Source organism: Chiloscyllium plagiosum, chromosome 16 (genome assembly GCF_004010195.1).
Source record: "Chiloscyllium plagiosum isolate BGI_BamShark_2017 chromosome 16, ASM401019v2, whole genome shotgun sequence".
Lineage (NCBI taxonomy): Eukaryota > Metazoa > Chordata > Chondrichthyes > Orectolobiformes > Hemiscylliidae > Chiloscyllium > Chiloscyllium plagiosum.
This window is the reverse complement of record NC_057725.1, coordinates 50,381,275-50,400,374: the sequence shown is the minus strand read 5'-3', so window position 1 is coordinate 50,400,374 and position 19,100 is coordinate 50,381,275. Positions and strand designations below refer to the sequence as shown.

General features: G+C 39.9%; 1 protein-coding gene across 4 annotated transcripts in view; it reads right to left on the bottom strand.

The window, feature by feature from the left end:
- Window positions 1–1,138: 1,138 nt before the first annotated feature.
- ddb1 (damage-specific DNA binding protein 1) overlaps window positions 1,139–19,100 on the bottom strand; it is an 89,482-nt gene continuing 71,520 nt past the window's right edge. For all 4 annotated transcript variants that reach the window (XM_043706087.1, XM_043706085.1, XM_043706086.1 and 1 more), the window contains exons 24-27: window positions 16,635–16,804; window positions 12,504–12,606; window positions 8,598–8,721; window positions 1,139–2,602 (exon numbers count right to left, since the gene is read on the bottom strand). In XM_043706087.1, coding sequence (XP_043562022.1) covers window positions 2,519–2,602; window positions 8,598–8,721; window positions 12,504–12,606; window positions 16,635–16,804 — 481 coding nt within the window. In that variant the 3' untranslated portion in view covers window positions 1,139–2,518. The remainder of the gene's footprint in view (window positions 2,603–8,597; window positions 8,722–12,503; window positions 12,607–16,634; window positions 16,805–19,100) is intronic.

Below are 19,100 nucleotides of genomic sequence, written 5' to 3'. Positions count from 1 at the left end.
ATTTGGCATTGTTAGAAGCTAGAGTTTCCTCAGTTCAATCTCAAAAAGTGTTCTTCATGCATCGGTGACATCTTTTCATCTCCCACAGTACTGAACCCAGTGCTACTCTGGTGTCAATTTAGTGCTATTAAGAGCAGTTTGTGATGCACATCCATTCCTATCAACATGATTAAGATCAACGCTGCTGCACAGGATCTTTGATGCAAAAGTGAGGATCCTTTCATCCCATTTGAGTCAGCATTGAACCCATAACTCTTGCATCTACCAATTCAGATGCATCAAGTCCCCCTTGGAGACAAAGTAAAAATGCACTTTATACACTTTTAAACTGAAATTTATTGAAGAAAATAACAAATATTCATTAAAACATTCGAGCACTTTGCACATCTGTTCATTATTTATAAAGCAGTTTTATTTTCAGCCTACAAAAGGACACGTTTCTTTTTCAACAGCCACAATGGAAAGAATTAAAATTTTCTTCCAAGTAATAAGGGGACTCTTCCTATAAACCAAAGTAAATAGGTACATAACATTATACCACTGCCCACATTCTATTTTCACAGTGATTCCCTTTCAAGAGATGAAGCCCAGTTCACGTTAAGCCTGAGAAACAGCTGCAAATAAGAGCAACCATTAGATCATCTCCCAGTTGAATGTACCACAGTTCTTTTCATATTAACCAAAATATTAACCCACATGAAATGATATGCCCTCGTCAGTGCTGTCATATTAAACAGTGTTTTTGTTCAATGGGGAAGAGAGTATATTTCAACTTAACATTCTACAATGTTTGGAAATCAATTAAATCCTAAAACATACTCTGATAAATACAATCTCTTGCATGAAGGGAGATCAAAATTAAAAGTACCAGAATATGGCCTAAAAAAGAATTCAACTTGTGTTTATTAGCTTTTGTTTCCCAAGATATTGAAATACCTGTGTATATCTCCAGCATTAATATTTTCCTCAGGTTTGGAGTATGAAGTTGGGTTTTTTTGACCATAAAGGAAATACATGCAGAATAGTTGATACTAGTCAACCGTATAAATCTAAATTCTGAAATTCAACTGCAGCAACAAATCTCAATGCCAATACTTTCAAAGACTGATACAGCAATGCAAAAGTTATCCCTCACAATGCAGAATTCATTTATATAAATGTAGAAAATTGACCAAACCTATTTTCAGATATTCAATGGAGATTGCACATCACCAGTAACTAAGCTTAGTCCGCCAGATTTTTTTTGGGGGGGGGGGGATCGGTTATTGAGGCCTATAATTACACTGTCATATTAAGGCATATGTGATAGCTCTTGCATTCACCACAATTCTTTACGAAATACTTTCACACTATCTAGTGCTCAGAAATATCATAAATAGGTCTTTGATAACCCCAGGAGTGCTAACATTTTGTTTTCCAACAGCTGTCTTAGATCTCCACATGCTCAGCATTAAAGCACCAAAAATGACCTGCCAATGTCCGGTGCTGGGCACATGTGTAGCAAAATAGGCTAACTAGAGCACTGTGTGCAAATAACTTATTTATATTTTTACCTATTATGTTGGTTAATGCACAGGAACTATTTTCCATTTTTAGCAGTGTCCACATCAGATACACTTTGACTAGGTATAGCACAGGTTAAATTCAAAGAAAATATATTCTATACTTTCCCAAACATGTGTCAGAACAATACCTCCCATTGCACTGTACTTTTAATTTCCCATTTCAGATATTTCAATGAAACTGTCATCTTAATGAATTCACAGTATTAAGCAGCCCACGGTTTAACAAGAACAGCACTAAGCACTGACTGCAGACCTGCTCAAATCGATATCTAGTCTGAAATTTACAGCCAACAGCAAGAACCACCTTCAATGTAAAATGAATTCAAACTCAAGTACAAGAAGTGAAAACTCAGCGAGTGCTAAACTTAATATCCCATTTCTTTCTACATTAAACTGCAAGATTTCCCCACAGAAACTTTTTTTTACATTTTTTCATCACAAAGTTTAAGAGAACATCACTGGGAGCACAGCAGACTCTTAACGTAAATTTATTTGCACTGTGAGCACTTAGCTAAGGGTTAAAGTTGAAAAGCCTTTGACTGAATGCCCAACAGTCCCACATCATTACTTGTCATTCCTGCCTACTCCACCACTCCAAAAAGTAGAATGCATTACACTCATCCTGTTAAATAGGACAACAGTCAGTGAATTATTATTATATTTTCAGTAGGCAATTTTACATTTAATATTTGGCCATTTTTAAAAACCAGACACTAGGGAGAAAATGTCATTTTTGTCAGTCTTCCCTGGAATTCCCTTCCACATAAACGAAGTGTCCTAATTCAACAGCTCAGAATATAGTGATGAAACAGCTGCAAGTGAAAAGGCTTCCAGGCATCATTGGTTCACTTCATGGATGCTCTGTAGTTGTTTTACTGTTTATAAAGGATTCAGTGCAACCCTCTGATAATACCAGCAATCCCACTGTTGAATTCATAGTACTGCCCCAGTACTCAATGTATTCTGGTCAATTCTTCAACAATTTTTATCAGATCATCTACAGTTGCTTCTCTCTTCATTCCACTTCCATCATCAATCTGAAAATAAAACAAAGTCACGTGAGTGTCTGCAACGAACAATCCAAGCAGCATTTAAGATTCTTCCCTGATAAGATGCAACTGTAGGATAATTAAGAAAGGAGTGCCGACTGCAAGGCAAGGAATACTGCAGAGCAAAAGATCCTAATCAAACAGAGCAAATCCTCAGTAAACTGTAATGTCATCTTGCTGAAACTTCTTCAAAAGGGATTAGCGAACTATTTGGCTGCAGATGAGATCATAATGCAATTGTATAACTGCAGGCTGCAAATGCATCCAAATAAAACAAAGTGAGTGCATAATCTTATTTTGAAATGATACATCTTAAATCTGTGAACTGTCATTTTTCTTCATTTTTAACCATTATATTTACATTGGGAGTTTGACAAATGTGAACTTATGTTGCGATTTCACTCTCCCACTAGTGATTGCACTGCAGTACTTTTTCCAATAAAAGTGTTATATCATGAGATCATATAATAATTTTGCATTATAAATGTGCACTAAGAGCATTTTGCTGTTCTGGGAAACTGCAAGATAAACACACCATTTCAGAGGTGGCCAGAGTAAGTCTACTATCCTCAGAAACCTGGTGTTTAACAAATGTGTTCCTTTATGTACCAGAAGTGATGGGAAACACAAGGTTTAGTGAGAGGAAGGAACTGAAGTAAATCTGTACAAATCGAGAAAAGGTGTGGGGAAAAATTGATGGATTTGAAGACTGGTAAATCCGCAGGGCTTGATCATCTAATACCGAGAATACTTATGGAAGCGGCTCCAGAAATAGTGGCTGCATTAATGGTCACCTTCCAAGATTCGAGAACAGTTCCTGTAGCTTGTAGGTTAGCTAATGTAATCCCATTACTTAAAAAGAGAGGTGGACAGAAAACAAGGAATTGTAGACCAATGAGTGACATTTGTACTGGGCAAGATGCTAAAGTCCATTCTCAAGGATTTTATAACAGAGCACTTAAAGTGGTAGAATGAGAGACAGTCAGTAGGAAGTTACAAAAGGGAGATCATGCTCGATAAATCTACTGGAATTCGAGGATGTAACTGGTAGAGTTGATTGGGGAGCCAGTGGATGTGGACTTGCAACAAATGTAAGAGATTAATATGTAAAATTAAAGCACGTAGGATTGGGAGTAGTTTAGAGAGATGAATAGAAACAAAGTGGGAATAAATGGGTCTTTTTCTGAATGGCAAGCAATGATTAGTGGGGTACATAACAGGGATTGGTACTCAGACCCCAGCTATCCACAATAGATGTTAATGATTTAGATGATGAAGCTGGAGAAGGGTGAGCTGTAAGGATGCAGCAGACAGGTTTGGATGTGTGATTTGGATAGGCTGAGTGAGAAGGAAGGGAGGAAGAGATGACCTAGGGTGTGCAGTGAGAGAGAGGGACTCACTGAAATCCTTGTAGAGGGAGGAAGAGATGACCTGGGGTGTGCAGTGAGAGAGAGACTCACTGAAATCCTTGTAGAGGGAGGAAGAGATGACCTGGGGTGTGCAGTGAAGAAGTGAAGGGCTTATGCCCGAAACGTCGATTCTCCTGTTCCTTGGATGCTACCTGACCTGCTGCGCTTTTCCAGCAACACATTTTCAGCCGTGAGTGAGAAGGAAGGCAAATGCATGGCAGATGCAGTATATTGTGAACAAATGTGAGGTCATCCACTTAATAGCAAAAATTGGGGGCAGATTATTGTTTGGATGGCTGTAAATTGAGGGGAGGAAATGTTCAATGAGACCTGGGTGTTCTTGTGCACTAGTTGCTGAAAGTAATATAGATGCAGCAAGCAATGAAGACAAACCATATGTTAGCCTTCATAGTGAAAAAAATTTGAGTACAGGAGCAAGGATGTTTTGCTGCAATTATACTGGGCACTGGTGAGGCCACACCTTGAATCTTGTGTCAGTTTTGGTCTCCTTATTTGAGGAAGATTACAGAAGGAATGTAGCAAAAGTTTACCAAATGGATTCATGGGATGCCAGAACTGATGTATCAGGAGAGATTGAATTGGTTTGGATAATATTCACTCGAGTTTAAAGTATGAGGGATGGTATCTCATAAAAAAAGCATAAAATTCTAACAAGACCAAACAGGGTAAATGCAAGGAGAATGTTCTTTATGGTGTTAAAAATCACACAACACCAGGTGATGAAGGAGCGTCACTCCGAAAGCTTGTGTGCTTCCAATTAAGTCTGTTGGACTATAACCTGGTGTTGTGTGATTTTTAACTTTGTACACCCCAGTCCAACACCGGCATCTCTGAATCATGACGTTCTTTATGGTGGGAGAGTCCAGAACCAGGGGTCATAGTTTAATGATAAGCGTAAACCTTGTAGAACTGAATGAATAAATGAACTGAATGAAAAGAATTCTCATCGAGGAATGGTGAAGTTCACCAGCACAGAAGGTGGTTAAGGCCAAATCATTACATTTCCAAGGAGGCAGATATAGCTCTTGGGGCTAAAAGGATTTGGTGGTATTGGGGATTAGGATAATGAGTTGAATGATCAGCCATGGCATACATAATGGCAGAGCAGATTCAATCGGTTGAATGGCCTACTCCTGCTCCTACGTTTTGGTTCTAATTTATTTGCTCTTGCTTTCTATGTGGCACTAGTGTTTATGCTATCATATAGAAAAGGCATTCGCAGTAATATTCTACACATACCCAGTAATTTTCCTTGTATGTTCGTATACTGTGGACTAATCTTGCAATAGCTGAAAATTGAAATATAATGAAAATCTAAACCAAATTGCTGGAAATCAAAAATAAAAGCAAAATGTTGTAAACGCTCAACAGGTCAGACAGCATCTGCAGCGAGAATCTGTTCTTAACGAAAGGACATGAACCAGCAACATTTTGTTGCCCGATATATCCTCCCCAGGATAGTGCCCTAAGCTCAACCATCTTCAGCTGCTTCAATAACCTTTCCTTTATTTTAAGGTCAGAAGTAGGGATGTTTGGCAATGACAGACAATGTTTAGCACCATTTGCAACTCTTCAGATACTGAAGCAATATTTGCAAATGCAGCTACACCTGGACAATATCCAGGCCTGGGCTGAAAAGTGACGAGTAACATTCACACCACAACCATCTCCAATAAGAGATCATATAACCACCATCCTTTGTCATTCACTGGCTTTACCATCACTGAATACCCGACTAATAGCATCCTGGGGCTTACCATTAACCAGAAACTTAACCAATTCTCAAGGACAACTAATGGCAAACAATAAACTATGATCTAGACAGTGATGCCCAGGTACTATGAGTGAATTTTTAAAAATGCACAAACAGTCATTGCAATAATAGCAGCAAATAACGCCACCTGACTCCCCAACTTGTCCACCATTCACATAGCACAGGTCAGGAGCGTGATGGAATACTCCCCACGTACAGCCACAGAGTCAGAGAGATGTTCGACGTGAAAATAGACCCTATGGTCCAATCGGTCCAACTTGTCCATGCTGACCAAATATCCTATTTGCCAGCATTTGATCCATACCCCTCTGAACCATTCCTATTCATGAACCCATCAAGATGACTGTTAAGTGTTATAATTTTACCAGCCTTCACCACTTCCTCTGGCAGCTCATTACATACACGCACCACATTCTGCTTGAAAAAGGTGCCCCTTAGGTCCCTTTTAAATCTTTCCTCTCTTGCCCTTTAGATTTAGACTCCCCTACCCCAGGAAAAACACCTTGGATATTTACCATATCCACACCCCTTATGATTTTGTAAACCTCGATAAGATTACCCCTCAGTTTTTGACACTCAGGAAAAACAGACCAACCTATTCAACCTCTCCCTGTAGCTCAAACCCTCCACCATGGCCATGATTTAGAGCTGCCAGTGTTGGACTGGGGTGGGCAAAGTTAAAAATCACAACACCAGATTACAGTCCACCAAATTTATTTGGAACACTAGCTTTCGGAGCACTGCTCCCCAATCACCTGATGATGGAGCAGCACTCTGAATGCCAGTGCTTCCAATTAAACCTGTTGGACTATAACCTGCTGTTGAGAGATTTTTTAAAAGCTTTGTCCAATCCTGGCAACATCCTTGTAAATGGATATCGGTTTGCTCACCAAGCTGGAAGTTTTGGTTTTGGTTCCAGCTCAGCGAGCAGACCTACATCCAGAACCTCAACCTGAGCTAAAAATCTTCTCAAAACTTGCTTATCCTTGTAAATCTTTTCTGAACCCTTTCAAGTTTCACAACATTTTCTGACGGCAGGAAAACCAGAATTGAAAGCAGTATTCTAGAAGTAGCCGAACTAACATTTTGTACAGCCACAACATGACCTCCCAACTCCTATACTTAATGACTTGCCTGGATAAGGGCAGTTCCAGTAACACAAGCTTGACACCATCCAATACAAGGAGAAAGTGAGGTTTGCAGACGCTGGAGATCAAAGCTGAAACTTTATTGCTGGAACAGCACAGCAGGTCAGGCAGCATCTAGGGAACAGAAGATTCGACGTTTCGGGCACATGCCCTTCTTCAGGAATGAGCAGAGAGTGTTCAGCAGGAGAAGATAAAAGGTAGGGAGGAGGGACTTGGAGGAGGGGCGTTGGAAATGTGATAGGTGGAAAGAGGTCAAGGTGAGGAGGCATTTGGATGGGTATATGAATATCAAGGGTTTGGAGGGATATGGGCTGGGTATTGGCAAGTGGGTCTAGATTAGGTTGGAATATCTGGTCAGCATGGGCGAGTTGGACTGAAGGGTCTGTTTCTGTGCTATACATCTCTATGACTGTAAAACAATTTTGATAGGTGGATAAGGGCATTGAAAATAGATCAGACATATGAAACTCTTAGAGAGACTGTTATTTTGGAGGAGTTCAAAAATTCACTTCCTGGACTAGTGTGAACTCATGTGGAAGAGCAAAGATTTAGAATTGAAACTTTATTGCTGGAACAGCACAGCAGGTTAGGCAGCATCTAGGGAACAGAAGATTCGACGTTTCGGGCACATGCCCTTCTTCAGGAATGAGCAGAGAGTGTTCAGCAGGAGTCCCTCCTCCCTACCTTTTATCTTCTCCTGCTGAACACTCTCTGCTCATTCCTGAAGAAGGGCATGTGCCCGAAACGTCGAATCTTCTGTTCCCTAGATGCTGCCTGACCTGCTGTGCTGTTCCAGCAATAAAGTTTCAGCCACCATCCAATACAAAGCAGCCCATATGACTGGAACCACATCCGCAAAAATCCACCATCAACACTCAGTAGCAACAGTGTGTATTACATAAAGTTGCACTATAGAAAGTCAAAGACTTTTAAACAACACCTTCCAAGCCAATACCATTTCCATCTAGAAGGGCAGGCAGCAGGTATATGGAAATACCACCACTTGCAAGTTCAACTCCAAGCCATTCATCACCCTGATTTGGAAAGGTATCACCATTCCTTCACTTCTGTTGAGTCAATATCCTGGAATTACCTCATTAGTGACATTTTGGGTCGACCCACAGTACATGGACTGCAGTGGTTCAAAGAGGTCATCATCACCACTTCTCAAAAGCAATTAACTAGTGGTGAGCAACAAATACTGGCCAAGACAGCAATGCCCACATCCCATGAGTGAATTAAAAAGAAACAATCCTACCCAACCTGTTGAGCATTTCCAGCATTTCCCATTTTGAATAGTGATAATTCCTTTGTGCATGTGTGGGGAACTTCACGTTACATGCAGGCACTTTTGAAGACTGGATTGTTGAGAAGTTTCTATTTGATATTTTCTAATCACCCTCTTTAGAGATGCTATTCATACCTGTAGAGCAGATGGGACTTGCATCCAGGTCTCCTTACTCAGAGGTATACTTCTATTGTAACACGAAAGCCATTAAGTTTCTATTTGATGACTGGCTTTTCGAGCAGATGAAATTGTTATGATGACATTATATTTAGGCTAAAAAGCTTTTTAATCATTTGTCGTTCACAAAGTGATGTTTACAATTAGTTCCAAAGTCATTCATTACCTGTAAGCCTGCAGCCACTTCCTGCATTTTAGGTCGACTGAGATCTAAGAAGCTCTCGATAAGGTCTCCATCTATGAAACCTGCAGCAGGTTCAGTTTTTCTCTCCGAGTGAAACGATCTCCAGGTACAAAGAAGTTATGGAAGAGTTCTTTAAAACAGCAGTTTGTTAACATAAAACAGCAAAGGCACTCCATATTAGAACTGCTTTACACAAACAACATAGATTGGATTAGAGTCAGAGTCAATGAGGTGTACAGTGTGGAAACAGACCCTTTGGTCCAACTTGTCCATGCCGACCAGACATCCCCACCCAATCTAGTCCCACCTGTCAGCACCTGGCCCATATCCCTCCAAACCCTTCCTATTCATACACCCATTCAGATGCCTTTTAAATGTTGCAATTGTACCAGCCTCCACCACTTCCTCTGGTAGCTCATTCCACACACGTACCACCCCCTACGTGAAGAAGTTGCTCCTTAAGGTTTCTTTTATATCTTTCCCCTCTCACCCTAAACCTATGCCCTTGAGTTCTGGACTCCCCCCACACCATGGAAAAGACTATTTATCCTATCCATGCCCCTCATGATTTTGTAAACCTCTATAAGGTCACCCCTCAGCCTCCGACACTCCAGGGAAAACAGCCACAGCCTATTCAACCTCCCCCATAGCTCAAATCCTCCAACCCTACCAACATCCTTGTAAATCTTTTCTGAACCCTTTCAAGTTTCACAACATCTTTCCGATAGGAAGGAGACCAGAATTGCACGCAATATTCCAACAGTGGCCTAACCAATGCCCTGGACGGCGCAACATGACCTCCCAACTCCTGTATTCAATACTCTGACCAACAAAGGAAAGCATACCAAACGCCTTCTTCACTATCCTTCCTTTTCCATCTCACACGCTGCCAGATTCCTCAATCCTGATAGTCCCTAGTGCACAATTTGATACAGGTTAGGTGAATTAGCCATGCTAAATTGCCCGTTGTGTTAAGTGGATTAGTCAGGGGTAAATCTAGGGGGGTGGGTTTCTCTTCGGAGGGTCGGTGTGGACTTGTTGGGCCGAAGGGCCTGTTTCCACAATGTAGGTAATCTAATCTAATCTAACATTTATGAGATGCTCACAAGGGGTGTTGGTAGAGGTACAACATTATGTTCAGACTGTTTTGTTGGACAGGCTGTGGAATTTCTCTTTCAAATATGTCTAAAAAGCTTTGGTGAAAACGAAAGATCCTTAGTAAAAGCACATGCCAGCCACTGTAAATTAGATTTGTAATTAATGGACTTTTTAAAAAAACATTTTGTAATTAATGCCCAAGTCTATGATTTCACAAATAATTAGATAAAAGTCTCTCTCTGAGTCTTAAATACATTTAATGAGCCAGCCTCAATAGCCCTTTCTGGTAAAGAATTCCACAGAATCACAACCCTCAAAAAAACCTCACCCCTATCTTAAGTGGGTGGTGCCCTTTTGGAGATTTTGCCACTGATATTAGACTCAAGGGACAAGCCACTTGTCCACATCTATCCTGTCAAGTCCCCTATTAACCTAACTTGCAATATGGCTGCTCCTCATTCTTCTAAATTCTAATCGTCACAGGCCTAACTCCTCAACCTCTCCTTATACTCAATATCAACCCAGTGAACCTTCTCTGGACTGCCTCCAATGCCAATATATCTTTTCTTACTTAAAGGGCCCAAAACCGTACATAATATTCCAACTATGGTCTAACTCGTGCCATGTACAGTTTTAGCAAGTTCTCCCTATTTTTATACTCCATTTCCTTTAAAATAAAGGCCAACATTCCACTTCTCATCCTTATTACCTGCTGAATTTGGATGCTCGCCTGGTGATTTCTGCATTCCTCCACGCTGTAGTTATTTTTTGCAATCTTTCTCTATTTAAAGATTATGCAGCTCCTCTATTCTTCTTGCCAAAGTGCACAATCTTAAACTAATTTTCCCCACATTACATTCCATCTGCCAATTTTTGCCCCACTCACTATCTGCAGAATGAATCATCCGCACCAGTTGCCTTCTCACCGAGTTGCGTTATCATCATACTTGCATATAGTCATTCACCTTCCTCATCAAAATCAGTAAAGCACATGATAAATAAATTGTGCCCTCAGCACTGATCCTTGTGGTATTCCACAAGTTAAAATATTTCCTTACCTCAACTCTGTCTTCTATCAGTTAGCCAATCCTCCAACCATTTTTAATATACTACCTTCAACACCATGCATTCTTATCTTAAATGCCTAACCTGTGGTATCTTACCAAATGCCAACCTTATGAAATCCAAATTATATCATACCCATTGCTTGCCTGTCCTCAATTCTACTTGCAACGTCCTGAAAGTACTGTAATAAGTTTGTCAGGCATGACTTCCTCTTTGTGAAGCAATGCTGACTCTGGTTGATCATTACCTATTTCGAAATGTTCCATTATGTAATCCTTTATAATAGATTCTAACATTTTCTCGATAACAAGACATGTGAGGCATTGTTAGGACAAAATATTTGCACTAGAGGTTGGTAGGTTTTGGGAAGTTGCCGCCTACAGGATAGTAGATTCAGGAACCACTATAATATTTTAGAAGTACGTACAGAAATACTGGAAGCACCATAGCATAAAAGGCTACAGAGCACATGCTGGAAAATGGAACCTGAGTAGATAAGTACTTGATGCCTCGGAATGGACATGATGGGCTGAAGGCAAAAGTGACTACTGCAGATGCTGGAGATCAGAGTCAAGATTAGTGGGGGTGCTGGAAAAGCAAAGCAGGTCAGGCAGCATCCGAGGAGCAGGAAAATCGATGTTTCGCGCAAAAGCCCTTTATCAGGAATGAGGCTGGGAACCTCGGGGATGGAGAGATAAATGGGAGGGGGTGGGTAGGTGCAATTGGTGGATAGAGGTGGGAGCGAAGGTGATAGATCAGAGAGAAGGGTGGAGCGGATGGATGAGAAGAAAGATTGACCGATGGGACAGGTCATGAGGACGGTGCTGAGCTAGAAGACTGGAACTGGGGTAAGGTGGGGGAGGGAAAAATGAGGAAAGTGGTGAAGTCCACATTGATGCCATGGGGTTGGAGGGTCCCAAGGCGGAAGATGAGGCGTTCTTCCTCCAGGCGTCTGGTGGTAATGGAGTGGCGATGGAGGCGGCCCAGGACCTGCATGTCCTCAGCAAGGTGGGAGGAGGAATTGAAATGTTCAGCCACGGGGCGGTGGGGTTGATTGGTGCGGGTGTTCCAGAGATGTTCTCGGAAACACTCTGCGAGTAGGGCTAAAGTACAACTCTATCAAAAAGACTAGAAAAAGTGCCTTTGATGGGTGTCAGGCAATGTACCTGCTCCATGGTTCCATGTATGGCAATTTCTCCTGAGCTTTGGGTGGTGTCAGAGGACTGCAGAATTGCAGGTGTAACACTCATGTTCAAAAGAAGGGCTGCATGGATAAACCCAGAAATTAGTCAAATTCAGAGGTGGGGAAACCTTTAGGATAAAATTAAACAGTCATATGGAAATATGTGGGTTAACGAGTAACAGTTAACAGTGAGAGCTGATGAGGGCAATGTTGTTCATGTGGTAGATGTGAACTTCCAAAATAGAATACCATGCAACAGACAGTCTGGGGGTACTTAGACAGAACAATCTGCAGTTGTTCAAGAAAGCTCAACGGCAATGAATGATGCAGAATAAATACTGACCTTGTTAACAATATCAACATCCTGAGAAAGAATAAATTCAAGCACCCTGGGAATCCTGAATCGCTGAGTTGGAACAGTTTCCACTAGAGTGAATGCGTGAAACAGATTCTGGGGACAAATGGGGAGCTGAGTATCCATTCTTGTACATTTGATAACATCAACAATCTAAAATGACCAACTGACTTCATGGAAAGGATATAATGAATGTTCGATCTTGCCCACACTTTTGATAACTTTATTCAGTCGATTTTGAACTTCCAAAAGGAAGTTGTACCAGCTCTCAGACAAGGAGGTAACCAGGCCTGTAAAACAATTAATAAGATAACCAAACTTGTGAAATAACATTGCATACATTTGAAGTTTGGTTTTAAAAAAATGAGATTGTTATATTGAACTTAACTCAAACAAAGTGGGATTATTTTTCACTGTTTCTGACTCTTCTGTCCATTTCCACTTAGATTTTTAAAAATACTTTCTCAGTTTATACACTTTTGGCCCCCTGATCTTGAGTCTGGCACAGTGACTTTCCATTTGGGAAATGACTTATATCCAGCTATTACTAAGCACGTCAGGCAATTTTTAATTCTTTTGTAGAAAAGGACTGCTGACATATCCTTGGTTGTCAATAGCACTGTAACCATAGGAATCATTGATGAGATTCTAACGTTACATATCCAGACAGTGCCCCTTCTCTCCAAAAAAAAAAGTACTAGATTGCTTCAAGACCCTGCTTGTGGGCAGTATTACATATTGTAAGTGAATACCTGTACACTAAACTTCCTTTTTATATGTGCAGGACTTGTCACTGAGTTTGTACTGCAGATGGAAACTTTGATAAATCCTATTTCAGAACTAGCCAACTTGTTACACCAGATGGAGGGCCATTTTTAAACAAATTGTTCTGCATTTAATTAAGACTTCCAATAGTGATTTGGAATGAAGAGAAAATATTTTCCAGGTTATGGGGAAAAACAGAAGAAGTTCAAACTGAGTTGCTCTCAAAATGAGCCCTGCCAAACACGACATGGCTTCCTTCTGTGCTCTAACTTTACCATTTTGTAGCCATCCCAAGAACAGGAGAAGGGACTCACTGAGCTAGAAACTTAGTGGTTAGATTTGTCACATCAGCACTGATGCTGCCTGTTGCGATCTAATCAGTATCCACACAAAACAAAATTATAGAAGTAAAAGGCCTGTACAAATATTACAAGTTATATCCCACAAAATATTACAACTCATATCCCACAATGCACTATTATCAACATATCACTGACCTGGGAACTCTTTGCTAACAAGGATAGCTGGAACGGAAATGATCAATGATTTCAAAAAGAAATTAAGAGAAACAAACTTCAAGAGTACAAGGATAAAGCAATGAGATGAATGTTATTGGACTGTTCAACAGAAAACCACGTGAACTCAGATCAAATGGCCTACTTCTCTGACAATGAGTCTATGACCCTATAGCATTCAATTGCATACTATCTTCAGTACTTCTATTAGAATATAGAATCCCTTATCCAATGTGTCCAAACAGCCATGTTTCAGAAGCAAAAGTAGTATTAATCCTTTTTAGCTTCCTGAACTGCCCAAGATAAAGAACATATACCTTCCACCATTACCCATAAGAAGTATTATTAAACTAACTGCTCATCAATATCCACCAGGAAAGTAAGCAGGTAAATCATTGCTAAAAATGAACTAGCTTTCATGTTCTTTGGTAAACTTAAAAATAAGAATTTAAGTAAGCATTTTTGCACTTTTAATTCATTCAACGTTTAAATGTACTTTAAAAATTGGCTACTTTAGTGGATAAAATTTACTATCAATTGCTACAAGACAAGGAAACAAGACTTGTTTGACAAGAATGGCCACATTATCCATGACTTAATTGGAAATAAGGCAAGACCTCTCTGTACCTGGCATCACCAATGAGGCAAAGAGGACTACTCAAACAGCAGAAGTGGAGTTGCAAAGAACAACAAGGAAAATAAAGAACCAATGGCGAATTGAGAAAACTAAGGAGCTGCAATTCCTTGCAGATGAGCACAACATCCAGGATTTCTTCGGTGCCACAGAGGCAATGTACAAGCCCAACACTTTTGGTCTTAGACTGCAGAGTAAAGTTGTCACCCTTGTGAGTGATAGATAATACATCTATCTCTGATGGAGATAATATTTCAAAAACTAAGTGATAATACAATTATCAACAAGGATGTGTATGTGTATAAGGCAATTCTCTAACCCCAAAGATGATCTTTGGCAGATGTTGAAACCTCATCCGTTAGGAACAGGAAGAATAAAAAGGCTGCAAAAGTAAACTGGGGTCCAGCAGACATTTTCAAACAGAGCAGCAGAAATTATCCAACATCCACATCAATTGTTCCTGAAAATCTAGGAAGAAGAAATTCCTGTCGATCTCAGGGATGCTAAAAGTGCCTTCACAAAAGAAGACAAGGTGGGAATTACTGAGATCTCCCTACTGTTCCAACAATGGGAAGACCATCAACCAAATCCTTGCTAGGCACCTTCTTCCAGTCTTGGAGGAAATCGTTCTAAAGGCCAGTGTGGCTTCTGAACAAACCATGGAATTACGGACATGATTTTCATTGCTCAGTAATGCCAAGAGAAATGCAGGGGCAACATCAACCACTATATGGCCTTCATCAACCTGACCAAGGCTTTTGACTGAGTCAATTGGGAATTGGTCAAAGGTCAGCTGACCAGTGAAATTCAAGGATTGCGGCACGGTTGAAAGCAAGTAATTTAATGCTCATTGTGTGCATTGTTTGCAGAGCTGTGGGTTACAGCTTTTGTGCAGAAAAACTGCAGCCTGTCATGTCCAAATGGAGCTTTAGTTAGTAGCAAGAAACAGACTGTCATTGGTTATTGACTATTAGTCTATAAATCAAAGATGTGACTCTTAATTAATAAGTCAGAGACCTTTTATAAGTGTACTAGCTACTATACCTCATGCAAGCTAGAATTGTCCAGAGTCATGACAATATAATACAAATATAGAACACCTAACCAAACAACCACAATTTCAGTCTGTATCTAATTATAGGGAATCAAGTGAATTGCAAGTTAACGCCCATTATTTGCATGCAACTGATATAACTAAGAGTCAACATTTCTCTGCATTTCAATAAAATTGCAACTTTCCAATCACATTGCTAGTTACTTCTTTGCAAATATTCAAATCAGTATTCGGAGCAGTGTTTGACTATGCAAAACATTTCCTCCAAGAAAATGGAAACAGCACCAACTCTTCTTCATTTTCTGCATCAACTTTTAACCATTCAGAATTAAATTATGACACTAGGTGAAATCAATTGTAAAAGGTTCATACTGTAAAGTTCATCCTGTGTTATCCCTCAAAATCTAAGTAAAAGGCACTATTCTATCAGACTTTCACTTTGTTAGGAAGTAAAAGTTATTTTCTACTCTAATACTCCAAGTCTGATCTCCTGTGTATTTTGTTTTACCATTGTTACGACGTGGTTAAACCCTTCTGCTAATTTAAACCCAACACACAGAGAAGCTCACCTCGCGCCACAATCTGTTAAATTTTGCGAGGCCAAGAACTATCCCAAAGGTCACTACTTAAAGTAAAATTTAACCATTTTATTCTTTAAGTCCAACAGAGAATATCAGAACCACTATTTACAACTCCTTTCTCTCAAACCTATCTTTTACCTCCCACTCGACAATATTAGTCCAAACGTATTACAGATAAGTACCTTTCAGAGGGCTATTTGGTTAGCAGTCTATACTTATTGGTGTTTTTGGCATTCTTCCCCTAACTGTTCAAAAATGTTTGGTCTTATACCCCAAAAGATCTGCTATTTAATTGGTTTGATGTCATCAAAACACTAAATTCAAATTAGATTGGATTTTGGTAACTTGGGGCATAATTTAAACTGACTGGCCAAATTCGAATTTGTCGTGTACCATGGCATCTCGGCTGCACTATTGATTTTAGTCAAATGTTACATTTTAAATTCTTTCAGCATACTGTGCCTCTCTACATCCATGCCAGTTTCCAGTCTCTCAAAAGGTACAGTCCGCATCTACACCTTCACAACAACCAATGGTCATACGTCAAATACCTTGGCCTAAACTCTTGATGCTGCTTTAACAAGTCTCTATTTGTTCTATTAACTCCATATTTTGCTCAAATGATTTGCTAAATCATTTGTGAAGCACTTTGGAATATTTAATTCCTTGAAACAAGTTACATAAATGCAAGCTTTTGTTGCTGGATTAAGCACTCTGTGCCAGAGTTTGATCTTTTCAAGCAGCCTTCAATATTCCTGTGTAAACTCACCAATCATGCCATTGACTGTACCAAACAATACCGAACCCAGTGTAGGTGTGGAAGTCTCACCAAGATTCTGCATTACCAGAGATCCATGACAGAACACATTAACAAACTCGCCAAGGTGGAACAACCCCACTTCTTGGAGGTGTTGCCTTTCTTCATCTGTTGTAGCCGCACTGAAAACAGAAACAAAGAACTATTTCTGCATGTACAATTGTATTAGCTCTCGCTTTATGGTTGAAGGTGGCAGAACTCACTGCAGATTCAGTATTCAATTGGTATTTCTGCTCTGCCCCTCGGAGAAAACATTCTCTCAGAACACTCTACATGGCGAGGAAAACATTCAACATTCAGCTGGAAGAAAAATAGGAAAGGGAAGTGACTGATGAGTTCTTGTAGGTTAGAAGCAAAACAGGCAACCAAATAAAGGAATTTTATTGAAGGCTAGGATATAGTGGCAAGTGGAATAGTTATTAATATGTAATTGAGGCAGAAGGGAATATAACCTGGCTGAAACACTTCACTCAGGTTAACCAGAAAAAGTAGCTGAGCTAAATCATCCAACTATGAGAAGCCAGTGGAAAATACTGTGACAGAGGCAAGGGGAAGCAAGAATATGGGAGATGGTATAAATGTTCTTAATTTGACGAAGGTAAAAGTTGGGAAGACTGGCTAGAAAAAGCAGATTGAAAGGTTTAATCCCATAATGGTACAGTACAAGCTCACATTCGAGTATTATGCAGAAATAGTACAAGCTGTTAAATTTCTGACAGCCAATTGGAGAAAGCCATAATTCAATCTTGACTTAATTTTAGATTTTTTCCACAAAATAAAACTGAACACATATGTAACTAACTTGACAAGCCAAGTGTCAACAAGTGGCCCTTCATTATGTTTCCACCCTGAATCAAATGGGAGGCGGGGTGGAGAGGGTGTCCCTCATTCTTAATTTGAGGGGAAGACGGATGTTTCTATTATAATTGATCTCAGTTCCCCAAAGCATGTAACATAGAAACATGTTTTTCAGGTTTATTGTCATCTTGAGGTCAGCTGAGTACAAGGAAGCATACAAGAACGTACGCTATTTTGTGGAAAGAACCTATAATTCTCTGAAATAAAAATTTCATTCTGTTCCTATGTGGCAATGTAAAAATACAAAAATGTAACAAACTTATGCAAAATAGATAATTTAGAATAAAATATGAAACTAAAAAGTATGATCAAGAAATTAACACAAAATAAATGAACGCTTTCAAGAACTGAAAAAAATTTATAGTCTTAATGAATGACAGTTTCTTGATTAGTCTTTGGTCCCAAAGCTAAACATCAGATGTAGGTTCTACTACCAACTGCTAACCCTTTCAAATTCCAATCTAACAGTTGAAGTTGAATGAGGGTCGAGTTGGAAATTCTGCCAGGTATTGGTGGAATTTCAGTGCTGGTTATAATTGCGATAAAGTGAGGACTGCAGAAGCTGGAGATCAGAGTTGAGAGTGTGGTGCTGGAAAACACAGGTCAGGCAGCATCCGAGAAGCAGGAGAATCGGCGTTTCGAGCATAAGCCCTTCACCAGGAATAATGCCTGATGAAGGGCTTATGCCCGAAATGTTGATTCTCCTGCTCCTTGGCTACTGCCTGACCTACTGTGCTTTTCCAGCACTACACTCTTTACTCTGGTTATAATTGTGCACATGTACAAGCAGTCAGCTCTTGCACCTGAACATGAAACAAGCTTGAATAACCTTTCTAAATGGAGCGGCCAAACTACATGTTTAAATTTAACTTGCAAATTTTCAAATTTGCCAAAAACACATCTTCAAATGGGTCTGAACATTTTAAAGCTGGTTGGGGATTCATCCTGCAATTGGTTACAATGTATAATAATGATTTGGATGAGGAAAATGAATGTACTACAGCCAGGTTTGTGGATGACAAAAATAGGTGGGAAGGCAAACGGTGAGGATTAGTCTCCAGGAGGATAAAACAGGTTAAGTGAGCGGGCAAAAAACTTTACAAATTGGAAAACATGAGGAATACGTTTTGACAGCAAGAGGAGGATCAAACTATTTAAATGGTTAAAGACTATATAGGGGTTTAGGTGTTCTTGTACATGAATCACAAAACGCTAGCATCCAAGTTCAGCAGGTAATTGAGAAAGTGAATGGAATTTGGCCTTTATTGAAAAGGGAATGGAATATAAAAGTAGGGAAGGGTTTGCTAAAACTGTACAAGGCACTAGGGTCAGATTACATCTGGAATACCAAGAACAGTTCTGGGTCCCTTCTCGAAGATAAACTGACCCTGGAGGCTGTCCAAAGAAGGTTCGTTAGACCAATACCAAGATTTGAAGGAGTGTCTTATGAGGAAAGGTGGAGTGGATTGGGCATGTACTCGTTAAAATAACAGAGGATGAGGGGTGACCTACTTGACAATTCGAACAGGACATGAAAGGGTAGATGTGGAAGAGTCATAT